Source organism: Mus musculus, chromosome 6 (genome assembly GCF_000001635.26).
Source record: "Mus musculus strain C57BL/6J chromosome 6, GRCm38.p6 C57BL/6J".
Lineage (NCBI taxonomy): Eukaryota > Metazoa > Chordata > Mammalia > Rodentia > Muridae > Mus > Mus musculus.
In genome coordinates, this window is record NC_000072.6 from 70,452,447 (window position 1) to 70,466,806 (window position 14,360).

The 14,360-nt window shown below is 40.3% G+C and overlaps 1 pseudogene, 1 gene segment (V, D, J or C) and 1 further gene; 2 read left to right on the forward strand and 1 right to left on the reverse strand.

Moving 5' to 3' along the window:
• The window catches only part of Igk (immunoglobulin kappa chain complex), a 3,171,119-nt gene that overhangs the window by 2,896,811 nt on the left and 259,948 nt on the right, over nt 1-14,360 (forward strand).
• On the reverse strand, nt 5,057-5,590 carry Igkv6-13 (immunoglobulin kappa variable 6-13). The segment is given in 2 exon segments: nt 5,057-5,352; nt 5,530-5,590. Coding segments are annotated over 2 exon segments (357 nt in total).
• Gm8872 (predicted gene 8872) lies at nt 7,218-8,576 on the forward strand (annotated as a pseudogene).

Consider the following 14,360-nt stretch of genomic DNA (forward strand, 5'->3'; position numbering starts at 1 on the left):
ATTTAGAAATAGAACATTTCCTTAAAAACACATCTTTGTTTGGCACTTATTCTGCTTCCATTGATTGGGGTATTCAACTGTATCAGGGGACTTGCCTTATCAAGCAGTCATGTCTGAACCTGTTAACCAGGATGTCAGTTACCTATCTACATGTCTCTTTTCTGCCAAATAAATATAAGTTCCTAGGGAGATCTTGGGAACTTAAAACTTTTTGACCCCTACTCAAAATGAAAGTCTTACTTTAAATAGATGGGAGGCATCTCTTAAAGGCAAATCCCATAAAAGTTTATACACAGATGCCAGAAGTGCTGCCGTGTGGCTGGATCAAATCCAAGCTTATTGTGAGTAGATACACAAAGCAGTTCTACTGACTTCTATCATGACTGGTCTCCAAGGGCACTGAACATAACAGAATATGTAATCAACTTGAGCATGAGAAAGATTCCTAATAGCAGGAGATACAACCAGTGAGAAAGTTTTCTTATATTACTAACAGAACAAAATGACAGGCTAGGCAGGTAAAAGTTACCTAGAACTTAACATCTTACCTAGGCCTTAACATTTCATCTAGGCCTTAAAATTTTAACTAGACCTTAACATGTTCTACTAGTATTATGTGAAAACTAAATAATATTAATGTAGATAGAACGCACTCTCCTGTTCTAATTACTGTCTGTGAGGCTTACTTCCTACCTTGGCTAACCTAGTCCAAGTCCTGGAAGCTTCTAGCCTCAGGATCAATGTAATATTGGCCTAAAATATTTTAAGACTCTGACAGTTGCTGCTGAATAAGCCCACATTTTCTTATTCTTTTTTAATTCAAGCTCGCTCTTTAGACTCAGCTATTCTGGTTCAAACTCCTCTCCCAGATGACATAATTAAACTGCCTCGTCTCTCAGCATCTAAATAGTTTTGATTGGACTCAATGAACTCTAGCAATCTTTCGTAATCTTCTGACTCCTTCTGAGTCTCTTGATCATTCTGTCTTTACCTGTGTCTAGCTTGTTCTATCTTCATTCTGCTTCTATAAAATTACCACCGTAAGAGCCATCTTTAGTCCCGGGTACCTCAGAGACCTGTCTGCACAGGTGAGAGTGCAGACAAAAGAAGCTACACAACTTCTGGGACAGGCAGAAGAGACAAAGATTCTGGGACAGCCTCCTTTTCAGGCTCCAGACATTCGGGAACCTGCCCACTCAGAGGATAGGTGTCTGCCTGGGAGGGCTCTGACTGCCAGAGCAGGTGAGAGCCACCCTGTGTCCCACATCCCTCGAAGACCAGTCTGTGCAGGTGAACATGCAGACTGCAGCGATAACACATCTTCTGGGACAGGCCTTGTTTTGGGTCTTCATCTTCAGCCTAGAGGCAAGTCCAATCGCCAGATATCTGTGCACCTTCCCTCAAAGAGGAGAGCTTGCCTGCAGAGAGTACTCTGATCACAGAGACTCAGGAGAGATCTAGACTCCCAGGTCTGCTGACAGAGGCTAACAGAATCACAGGAGAAACAAGCTCCAACCAGAGACGACTATAACAACTAACTCCAGCAATTACCAGATGTTGGAAGGCAAATGTAAGAATCTTACCAACAGAAACCAAGACCACTCACCATCATCAGATCCCAGCAATCCCACCTCAGTCAGTCCTGGATACCCCAACACACCTGAAAAGAAAGACTCAGATTTAAAATCATATCTCATGAGGCTGGTAGAGGACGTCAAGTAGGACATTAATAACTCACTTAAAGAAATACAGGAGAATAGTGCTAAAGATGTAGAAGCCCTTAAAGTAGAAACACAAAAATCCCTTAAAGAGCTACAGGAAAACACAACCAAACAGGTGATGAACAAAACAACCCAAGACTTAAAAGGGGAAATAGAAACAATAAAGAAAATGCAAAGTGAGACAACTATGGAAATAGAAACCCCAGGAAAGAAATCAGGAACCATAGATGGGCGCATCAGGAACAGAATACAAGAGATGGAAGAGAGAATCTCAGGTGCAGAAGATTCTATAGAGAACATCTGCACAACAATCAAAGAAAATTCAAGATGCAAAAAGATCCTAACTCAAAACATCCAGGAAGTCCAGGACACAATGAGAAGACCAAACCTAAAGATAATAGGAGTAGAAGAGAATGAAGATTTTCAATGTAAAGGGCCAGCAAAGGGTCACCAGGCAAAGAAAATTCCCAAACTTTATCTACAACAAAATGATAGCTAGAAAGTACGAATGGAAAGAGTATAGCCAAATGCCAAAATGTGCCAAGACAGGGTAAGCAATTCTTTCAAGACTCCTGCTTCACAAAAAGGTTATCAAATATTCTGGGCCACACAGCTAAAGAAAAATATACTAACATTATGAGAATATTGGGAAATGTCAAGGTTACCAGCTGTATCAATCATTTCTGTAATTTTGGAAGCTGTGTCCCTGTGCTTCCTACATACTCAGATAATATTTTTTCCTGCTCAGGACTATGGTCTGGTTGAAGACTGGATAGTTACAGTCTTACTACAAAGTTAATTTATTTAGGATTTAGGAAGAAGAACTAGGTCTAAGAAGATATTTTTAGAATGACAATATAAATTAAGATAGAAACTGATTTAAATTCAGAATTCTGAATTCACCAGGATAGGATGTATAATAGATTACTTACTTTTAAGTTACCAAATATGAACAGACTAGACTTTTTTAATGTAAGTAACTCTTACCTAATAATTTTCATAATTGTTATTACTGTATGTTGTTTATTATTATATGAGAAAGAGTCTTTGATTTAGACAAAAAAGAGGAATTGTTGGGGTTTGGTCTATTGCTATATATCATAATGAGAAATTTTGTACCCAAAGGCCTATGAGTAAATTTTAACGTTTACAAGCTTTTTTGTGCAAACTTTGTGCCTTAATTTAACACTATTGGCAAAAAAAAAAAAAAACCACAGCCAATTGTTGAAGGGATTAAATGTAGACATGTTCTGAGTTATCTGGTTAGGTGTGGAGAAACAGGAGAGGAATGAGGAGTTGAGAAAAGAGGGTACCGTGAGAGGAGATATACCAAAAGAGCATGGACAAAAGAAAGAGCAAGTAATTGGTGTACATCAGTGGGAAGGTAGTATAGCATGCAGTTGGAAAAATATATTAGGGGTTACCCCCCAGTAATTGTCAACACCAGAGACATAAGCATAGTGTGAGTCTCATTTATTTGTAAGCTAGTCAGGTACAAGCTTAAATGGTTGTATTACATAGTTGGGTGTTCTTGTTGGAATCCTAACAGGGAAGGGGAGGAGTGTCTCTTATTCTTTTGCATGCTCTTGGACCCTTTTACTCCTCCTGGGTTGCCTCATCCAGCTTGATAAGAGGGTTGGTGATTAGCCTTACTGTAATTTGTGATGCCTTGTTCAAGTGATATCCCCTGGAGGCCTGTTGTTGTTGTTGTTGTTGTTGTTGTTGTTGTTGTTGTTTTGTTGTTTTGTTTGTTTGTTTGTTTGTTCTAGGAAAGCAGAGAATGAAGGAAAAGGGGAATTGAGGGCTGGAAGGGGTGGCAGAGGAGTAACTATGGTTGTCATATAGTATAAGGGAAAAGAATTGTTTTTTAAAAGGAAGGAAAAAGGAGGGAGGGAAAGGGAGTAAGGGGGAAGGAAGGGAGGGAAGGAAGGAAGGAAGAAAGGAAGAAAGAAAGAGAGAGAGAGAATATGGCTTGTCCTTGGCCCCTCCTCGCTCTCTGATTTTCTGCTATGATGAGGTGAACATCACTCTCCTACCAGCCACTTCCTCCATGATATTCCACCTCACCTTTAACACACAGCAGTAAATCCAAACTAACATGAATTGAAACTGTGAGCTAAAATAAATGATCCTCTCTTTGTCAAAGTGCCTTGTCACAGTAAAGAAACAACATACTTAGCACAAACCATGCAAGACAGTGATTTTCCTCAGATACACCTGTCACATCTATGCTCATGCTCTAGACTTGGGCACAGAAAGCAAATGAGGGAGAACCTATTCACATGCAAATTAAGGAAATATATTTGAAGTTCTCAAACAACTATTTGTAACCCTGTTCTGTGAGTCAAAATGGTTTTCAAGACTTAGTATGATGGCCCATACCATAGATCACAGTGCTTAGGAAGAGTTAGATGGAATTTTGTGAGATCAAAATCCACTCCCCAGTTTAACAGGGCATGATACCTTCTCTCAAAAATAAATAACAAGAACAAAATAAGTATTCAACTAATTTTTAATTAATACATGTTTGAGATTAGTTAACATATTGTTTAATTGATGTACAAAGTATTACCCTCAACAAATATCAAACACTGATAATTATTATAAGACAGAAAAGAAGCCAGATATGCTGGCACATGCCTTTAATCCCAGCACTCAGGGGGCAGAGGCAGGCAGATTTCTGAGTTCGAGGCCAGCCTGGTCTACAAAGTGAGTTCCAGGACAGCCAGGGCTATACAGAGAAACCCTGTCTCAGAAAAAAAAATGAAAAAGAAAAACAAACTTGATTCCCATGATACAAAATCATATTTACCATTAGTGTAGTGTAGTGTAGAATGAGGTATCACAGTCTCCACATTGGGAAGTATATGAGAAGAAAGCACAGGCAGATGTGGCCTAAGAATAGTAAGCCTAGATCAGATATATTTATAAGTCAAACATCATGTTTCTCTGATTTTTTGTAACCTAGATTTTTATAGGTTTATAAAATCCTGTGTGTGTGTGTGTGTGTGTGTGTGTGTGTGCTTGTCAGAGGGCACATGTGTATGTCACATAGAAATAGGTAGAAGAACATAGGATAATAAATTTGGTATGTTCAATACACAGAATCCGAGCATGAGAAATAAAATAATAAAGATATAAATTTCTTTACTTCTTTTTTGCCATAAAGACCTTCCAAGTCAAAGAATCTGTTCATTAATTTTCTACCAAATTTTGCAACAGACAGGCATAGCAGCTGCAGGCAGAGGGGAAGTGTGTAGGTCTAGGGAGGTATAGTGCAGGCAGCTGGTTAGAATCTCAGAGGAGGCTTATGTAGGAGGCTGAAGCACTGTGAGAGGATAGCTGCTATATTGCTGGCAGAAATAATCTGCCAGGTCTTCAGACTGCATATTGCTGATGGTGAGAGTGAAATCTGTCCCAGATCCACTGCCTGTGAAGCGATCAGGGACTCCAGTGTACCGATTGGATGCCGAGTAAATCAGTAGTTTAGGAGATTGTCCTGGTTTCTGTTGATACCAGGCTACAGCAGTACCCACATTCTGACTGGCCTTGCAGGTGATGCTGACCCTGTCTCCTACTGATGTGGACATGAATTTTTGAGACTGGGTCATCACAATGTCTCCATCAACACCTGCAATCAGAAATAGATAATGAGTATACACTTACATATACAAAGATTTCATGACACAAATGTTAGAATCCAAAATGTCTTATCTAATGGCATTGTCTGCCTAATATTGGCTTCCTATAGGAAAAGCTATTTAAATAAATTACTTTTGAGTTGTTATAATACTTTTAAAAGTCTCACCAGACAACCAGAGAAACGCGAATACAAAGGCCTGAGTATGAGACTCCATCTTGAAGCCCATGCTGGTCTGATGTATTTCAGATCTCACTGCAAAGACCTGGTTTATAAATCATGAGCAGCTGTGCTGGCCTCTAGGGATCTATGCAAAGTAGTCATCAAATAAGGAAGTAAATTACACAGCTGTTTGAGAGTATCCAGGTTAAATAAACAGTCAAAAGTACTACCAAAGACAGGAAGTAATCACTGGGAAGGAAGTCAAAATAGAAGCTCAAGGACCAATTTAAAGCTCTGAAACCACAAGTGTATAGATGCTCTCATGACAGGATTCCATTAAAATCAGATATTGGGTGAGGGAAAAGGACTGAAACACTGAAGACCAGCAGAAAATCTGTCAACAGGAAACCTGGGGAGGTAGGAGATTGGGAGGACCATCCAGAATGCACCAGAGACCTGGGAGGTGAGAGACTCTCAGGACTCAAAGGGATGAAATGACCAACAGTAGGGAGTGGGATCTTATTGAGCCCACGTCCAACAGGAAGACAGGGCATCAAATGAGGGAAGGGGGTGTCATTCCACACTCACAACTCTGACCCATATTTGTTCCTTTCTTAAAGAATTACAGGGATACAGATGGAGGGGAGCCTGAGGAAAAGAAGGTCCAGCGACAGGTCCAAAATAGAATCCAGGTCAAGGGGCAGTCCCAACGCCTGACACTATCACTGAGGCTATGGAGCACTCATAGAAAGGGACCTAGCATGACTGCACTCCAGAAGACCCAATAAGCAGCTGAGTCAGATGCAGATATTTGCACCCAACCAATGGACAGAAACAATGAACCCTGTTGTTGAATCAGGGAAAGACTGAAAGACTGAGGAGGTCCAACAATCTCAATTAATCTGAACCCGCGAGGCCTCTCAAACACTGGATCAACAAACAGGCAGCATACACCAGCTGCTATGAGGCCACCAAGACACATACAGCAGAGGATTGTTGGATCTGTGTTCAGTCAGAAATGATGCATCTAAGCCTCAAGAGACTAGATGCCCTAGGGAGATGAGAGGTCAGGTGGCATGGGAGGTGGCAGCATCCATGTGGAGACAGGGGTGTGGGAAGGAGGTATGGTATGTAGACCAGTAGGAGGATGGAGGGGTTGAATAAAATATGGAGTGTAAACAAAATTAATTAATTAATAAAAAAATCAACAGATAAGTTTTACAGAAATAATAGTACAACTACATTTGGTTCAATCATGAGGAAACAATAAATCCTTTACAACAGCAGCAGCAAAAGAAGAAAGAAAAGGGAAGTGAAAAAGAAGAAAGGAAAAAAGTAGTGAAAGGGAAAAAGGAGGGGAGAGGAAAGAAAGAAGAAGATGGAGAAGAGAAGAGTTATGAGTGGGGCAGTAAGAGAATTGTGGAGAATTGTCAGTTCCTGCAGACACCGCCACAGTCCTCCCTCAGTAAGCAGCTTGGTGCCACCTCAGGTCAGTAGACATGATGAAGCAACAGACAGATAAGTGCTCTTCAGGATTCAGTGTCTCCATGTGTCCAGCCAGTCTTGACCCTGTGCTGTGAGTGTTTCCAACATTTCAAGGAGTCTGCATTCACAGTTCTTGGATAAGTTGACCTTGTAAGGGGCTGGCAATAATTTACTTCCATCTCTAGGTTTTCTGTAGGCACATGGAGAACGATGAGCAGCTATACTAAGGAAGAGTTTGACTGCTGTATCATAGATGGTGGCTTTAGTGCTAAGGACATTCTGAACACAAAATAATAAATGAAGTCTCTTCTTTCTAGGTTCCGGACCTCAGAGACATTCTAAAGAAGCATCTGAGGTGGCTAAAAGCTCTTCCCCATGTTATTCCTTTTTATGCAGTCAAGTGTAAGGACAACAGAGCCATAGTTAACACCCTAGCTGCTATTGGGACAGGATTTGACTGTGCAAGCAAGACTGAAATACAGTTGGAACAGGGGCTTCTGGTTCCTCCAGAGAGGATTGCCTATGCACATTTTTGTAAACAAGCGTCTCAAATCAAGTATGCTGCCAGTAATGGAGTCCAGATGATGACTTTTGACAGTGAAATGAATTGATGAATGTCGTCAGAGCACATTGTAAGACAAAGTTGCTTTTGTGGATTGTCACAGATGATTCCAAAGCAGTTTGTCGACTTGGTGTTAAGTCTGGTGCCACACTCAAAACCAGCAGGCTCCTCCTGAAATGGGCAAAAGAGCTAAATATTGACGTCATTGATGTCAGCTTCCATGTGTGCAGTGGAGGTATTGACTTGATACCTTTATGTAGGCAGTGTCAGATGCCCGCTGTGTATTTGACCTGGGAACAAAAGTTAGTTTCAGCATGTATCTGCTTGATATTGGTGGTAGCTTTCGTAGATCTGAAGATACAAAGCTTAAATTTGAAGAGATCACCAGTGTGATCAACCCAGCTCTGGACAAGTACTTCCCATCAGACTCTGGAATGAGAATAACAGCTGAGCTGGGCAGATTCTATGCTCAGCTTTCGTACTTACAGTCAACATCATAGCCCCCCCCCCAAAAAAAAAAAGGTAGAAGGAGCAGACCTGCTCTGATGATGAAGATGAGCAAACCTTCATGCATTATGTGAATGATGGAGTGTACGGATCATTTAACTGCATTCTTTATGATCATGCACATGTGAAGACACTGCTGCAGAAGTGATCCAAGCCAGATGAGAAGTATTACTAATCCAGCATCTAGGAGCCAACATGTGATGGCCTTGATCCAATCGTTGAGCACTGTTACCTGCCTAAAATGCATGTGCGTGATTGGATGGTGTTTGAGAACATGGGTGAATACACCATTGCTGCTGCTTCTACTTTAAATGGGTTCCAGACGCCAAACATCATCGACAATGTGGCAACTCATGAAGCAAATCCAGATTCATGGCTTCCTGCGGGAAGAGCAGGATGTTGACAGTCTGCCCGTTTCTTGTACCCAGGAGAGTGGGATGGACCATCACCCTGCAGCCTGTGTTTCTGCTAGTATCAATGTGTACATGCCATTTTTGTAGCTCTTGCCTGCAAGTTTAGCTTGAATTAAGGCATTTGGGGGACCATTTAACTTAATTAATGCTAGTTTGGAATGTCTTTGTAAGAGTAGTGTTGGCCCCAATGCAGTATGTAAGACTAGGAGATGGGGGTCACACTTACTGTGTTCCTGTGGTAACTTTGAATATTTGTCTTACATGGATTTTTATTCACTTTTCAGACATGATACTAATGTGTGCCCCTCAGCTGCAGAGTAAGCATTTGTAGCTTGTACATTGCAGAACGTGCCAAAGGCTTATGTTGTGACCCATTGTGGAAAAAAAAGTATCTTGAAATAGCCGGGCATCAGGGAATGTTTCCAAGTATCCCTTAAATAAGGCAACAACTTCTGCACAGGCCACTCTATCATAGCAGTGGTTCTAACTCAGCAGAAAGTAGAGGTGAATGAAACAAGGTTGGGTCCTTTCTCTGTGTACAACATCAGTCTGCATAGCCCATCCCAAGTGTGTGCAGTTGGCTGCGAAATCTGGTGCCCAGAGTCTATTGGTATGGAATGTCATCTGCCTAGTGGCCTGTTGGCCTAAAAACTTCCTAATGAGGACAACTGAGTTTCTTTGAACCTTGTGCCTGCATAAACCCTGACTGTTCCCACAAACTTTGATTTCACTTGCATCATCACCTAGTGACAGTTGAAAGTATCATACAGATTTGGGAGTCAACCTCCTGTAATAAATTCAACAGTGAGACAGACAGGCAGGCAGACAGACAGACGACAGACAGACAGACAGACAGACAGACAGACAGACAGACAGACAGAGAAATGTGGAGAGGAGAGAAGGAATGTAGAAAGGAAAAAGGAGAAAGATTTTAAAAAGAAAGGTTTGGGACTGGAGACTCAACTTAGTGGTTAAAAATCACTTGCTGCTCATAAATTACTCAGGTTTGATTCACTCCAAGCATTCATGTGTTGATTCTCAGACATTTATAATTCCAGTAAAGCACACACATAGAACACATATATACAAACATATATACATACATGCATACACACACACACATATATATATACATACAAACATCTTACATACAATTTGACATGTGAGCCCTAAGCTTATTCTCCAGCTACCAAGTCTTCCACCTGCTGCCTTCTTTCTGCCTTCATATAATCTAACCCTCTGAAAGACCAAATGAACCCTTTCTTTTTTTAAAATTGGATATTTTATTTATTTACATTTCAAATGTTACCACTTTTCCCAGATTCCCACTGCAAGATCCTTATCACATCCCCCATTACCCTGCTTCTATGAGGGTGCTCCCCTACTCACCTACCCACTCTTGCCTGACTGACCTAGCATTCCTCAACACTGGGAAATCAAACTTTCAAGCAACCAAGGGCTTGCTCTCCCACTGATGCCAGATAAGGACCCTTCAGCTCATTCATTCTGTACCCTTCCCCAGACTTGAGTTGGCTAGACAAACCTCCTCAGACACTAGAGCCAGGAATCTGGCCTTGCTACATTTATGTCTTCCTACCAGAGAACTGAGAACTTCCTGCACACTGAGCTGCTGAAGAGCTGACTTTGCAACTCAATCCAGCTGAAACAAGCAACAAAACCAACCCCAAACAAAGGGATGGGTCCTTGGGTTTTCAGAAATATATTCAAGGACAGACATTAAAATTTTGAGCCTTGATCAGAGAACTTTGTTGTGGATCATTATTTCTCTCACCATCCTTCCCATCCATCCCCAGCTTTCCTTTCAGGAACCAGTAACTCTGGTGGCTACATCAGTCCTTCCCATGATTCCTACATTGGGATCCTTGGGCTCAGTCTGATGGTTGGTTGTGAGCATTCCCATCTGTATTGGTCAGGATCTGGCAGAGCCTCTCAGGAGACAGCTATATAAGGTTCCTGTCAGCAAGCACTTCCTGCTTCTGCAATATTGTCTGGGTTTGGTGTCTGCATGTGGAATGGATTCCCCAGGTGGGGCAGTTTCTGGATGGCCTTTCCTTCAGTCTCTGCTCTACTCTTTGTCACTGTATTTCCTTTACACAGGAGCAATTCTGGGTTAAAATTTTGGAGATAGGTGGGTGGCCCCATCCCTCAACAGGGAGGACCATGCCTGACCACTTGATACCATCTCTATAGGTTCTCCCTCCCCTTTGTGGGCTATTTCAGCCGATGTCATCCCTATAGGGTCCTGGGAACCTCTTTCTTTCCTGGCATCTGAGACTTTCTGATTGCTACCCCCAGTTCCTCATCCCACATTGCTACCCAACTCTGTTCAACTTCCTGACACTCTATACATCTCAATCTCTTCCAAAACCTGAATCTGCCCATCTTTTCACCTCCCCCTCTTCTCTTCCTTCCAAGTACATCACACCCTCCATTTCCATTGATTATTTTGTTTCCCCTTCTAAGTAGGACTGAAGTATCCACTCTTTTTTCTTCCTTCCTCTTGAGCTTTATGTGTTCTGTGAGCTGTATCATGGGTATTCCATGCACATTGACTAAAATCCATTTATCTGTGAGTATATACGATATGTGCTCTTTGGTGACTGAGTTATCTCACTCAGGATGATAATTTCTAGAGCCATCAATTGCCTGTGAATTTCATGAAGTCATTGTTTTTAATAGTTGAGTAGTATTCCATTATGTAACTGTACATTTTATGTATCCATTCCTCTGTTGAGGGATATCTGGATTCTTTCCAGATTCAGGCTATTACGAGTAAGGCTGCTATGAACATAGTAGCACATGTCCTTATTACATTTTGGAGCATCTTCTGGGTATATGTCCAGGAGTGGTATAGATGGGTCCTCTGGTAGTACTATGTTCAATTTTCTGAGGAAGCCCCAGAAATATTTTCAGAGTGACTTACCAACTTGAAATTCCACCAGCAATGGAGGAGTATTTCTCCTTTTCCACATCCTCACCAGCATCTGCTATCACCTTAGTTTTTGATCATACCTATTCTGACTGATATAAGGTGAAATCTAGGAGTTGTTTTGATTTGCATTTCCCTGAAGACTAAGAATGTTGACCATTCCTTTAGGTGTTTCTTAGACATTTGATATTCTTCAGCTAAAATTCTCAAGCTCTGTACCCCATTTTAAAAGAGTTATTTGGTTCTCTGGAGTCTAACTTCTTGGGTTCTTTGTATATATGAGATATTAGCCCTTATCAGATGTAGGACTGGAAAAGATCTTTTCCCAATGTGTGGATTGCTCTTTAGTCCTATTGACAGTGTCCTTCACCTTAAGGAAGCTTTGCAATCTTATGAGGTCCCATTTGTCATGATGTTGTTCTTGATCTTAGAACATAAGATATTAGTGTTCTATTCAGGAAATTTTACCCTGTACCCATGTCCTCAAGGCTCTCCCCCACTTTCTTTTCTATTGGTTTCAGTTTTATGTGGAGGTTTATGAGGTTCAGTTTATGTGGTTTTATGAGGAGATCCTTGATCCACTTGGACTTGAGCTTTTTACAGTGAGATAAGAATGGATCAACTTCCATTCTTCTTCATGTTAACCTCCAATTGAACCAGCACCATTTCTTGAAAATGTCCTTTTTTTCACTGGAAAGTTTTAGCACCTTTGTCAAAGATCAAGTGACCCTATGGTTCATTTCTGGGTCTACAATTCTATTCCATTTATCTACCTGCATGTCTGTGTACTAATACCATGCAACTTTTATCACTATTGCTCTGTAGTCCAGCTTGAGGTCAGGCATGGTGATTCCCCAGAAATTCTTTTATTATTGAGAATAGTTTGTGCTATCCTGGGTATTTTGTTATTCCAAATGAATTTGAGAATTGTTCTTTCTAACTCTATGAAGGAGTGATTTGGAATTTTGATGGCGATTGATTGAATCTATAGATTGCTTTATGCAAGATTTCCATTTTTACTGTATTAATTGTGACAATCCATGAGCATTTATGTGTAATGAAATGAGTGCTTTGAGCTTTAGTAAGGTTCTTTTATGAACCTGTATGCCCTTTCATTTGGAGATTAGATGTTAAGAATTGACAGTTCACCTTGATAACATTTTCCTTTGACCATTATAAAGTGTCCTTCCTTATGTTTTTTTATAATTTTGGTTGAAAGTTCATTTTATTCTATATTAGAATGGCTACTCTAGATTGTTTTGGGGACCATTTGCCTGAAAAATTATTTTCCAACTTTATACTCTGAGGTATTGTCCTTCTTTGTCACTGAGTTGCATTTCCTGTATGCAGCAAAATGCTGGGTCTTGTTTACCTATTCAATCTGTGAGTTTGTGTCTTTTTATTTCGGAATTTACTCCATTGATTTTAAGAGTTATTAAGGAACAGTGATTGTTGCTTGATGTTATTTTTTGATGTTATTTTTATGTTTGTATGGCTTTCTTCTTTTGGTTTTATTGGAAAATTTATTGCTTGCTTTTTTTACGAAGTTGTTCCATCAGTGTGTTGCTGCTTTCCATCTATTCTCTTTGTAGGGCTGGATTATATATTATTATATCGTGTAAATTTAGTTTTAATATGAAATATCTTGTTTTTTCCATCTATGGTAATTGAGAGTTTTGCTGGGTATAGTAGTTTGGGCTGGCATTTGTGTTCTCTTAGGCTCTGTACGAGATCTGCCCAGGATCTTCTAGCTTTAATAGTTTCTGTTGAGAACTCTGGTGTAATTCTGATACATGTTATTTGACCTTTTCCCCATACTGCTTTTAATATTCTTTCCTTGTTTTGTGCATTTAGTGTTTTGACTATTACATGATAGCAGGAATTTCTTTTCTGGTCCAATCTATTTGGAGTCCTGTAGGCTTCAGTAGACGTTCCTAACACTTCCCTGAGCCCACTCACCTGGTACCCAGAATAGTAGCACCTATATCAGGAGAACAGCTGACTTCATCTCTGAGAGTTGGTCTAGAGGTGGCTTCTTAAGGCAGTGAAAATGAGCCTTCACATATATTTGAGCATCTGGAACCACTGGCTATTCATACAACATGCAAAGTTGCTCAGTAAAGCATATGCTCTAAAGGACACCTGCTTTGTCTCAGGGGTAGTCGGGGTTGGCAAAACCATTCATAGAGCATCTCAAGCACATCCCAGGGATTTCATGACTACCATGGACAACTTTCACCCCATTTCTTTAAAATAATTTCATACAATTTATTCAATATATTTTAATTGTTTCTCCTCTCCCAACTTTAGATCCCTCCTACCTCCCTACAGCTTATTTATTTAGTTTCTGAGTTTACAAGATGTCATCTTTGTGAAGTGAACAAAATTTTAGTCAAGATCTCTAAAGAAATGAAGTGAGAAACATAAATTGATTTTCATCTAACTGGACCCACATTTAAAGCTCTAATTTTGTCATCTTTTTCCTCTCTGTCTCTGTCTCTCTCTGCCTCTCTCTGTCTCTCTCTGCCTCTCTCTGTCTCTCTCTCTTTCTCTCTCTTTCTCTCTCTCTCTCTCTGTGCGAGTGTAAGAGAAATAATGGGAGAGGATATTTAAGAATGAAGTTAAGCCCATATGTTTCATCTTCCACAAAACTAAATTCAAAGAAAAACTCAAAAACTGAAACTTCTAGAGAAAAGCAAAGGCAGATCTCTAAGTGGTATATGACTAGAAAGGACTTCTGAATAGGATTTCATTTTCCCAAATGTTAAAATCATCTATTACCTAGTGAAACATCAGGAAACTAAAATGTTCCAAGATTGCTAAAGATAACATAGTCAGGATGAGACGAAATCCACAGACAAGGAGAGAGCTATTTGCCAGGTAAATGCCTAACAGGATTAATATCCGAAACAAAGCACTC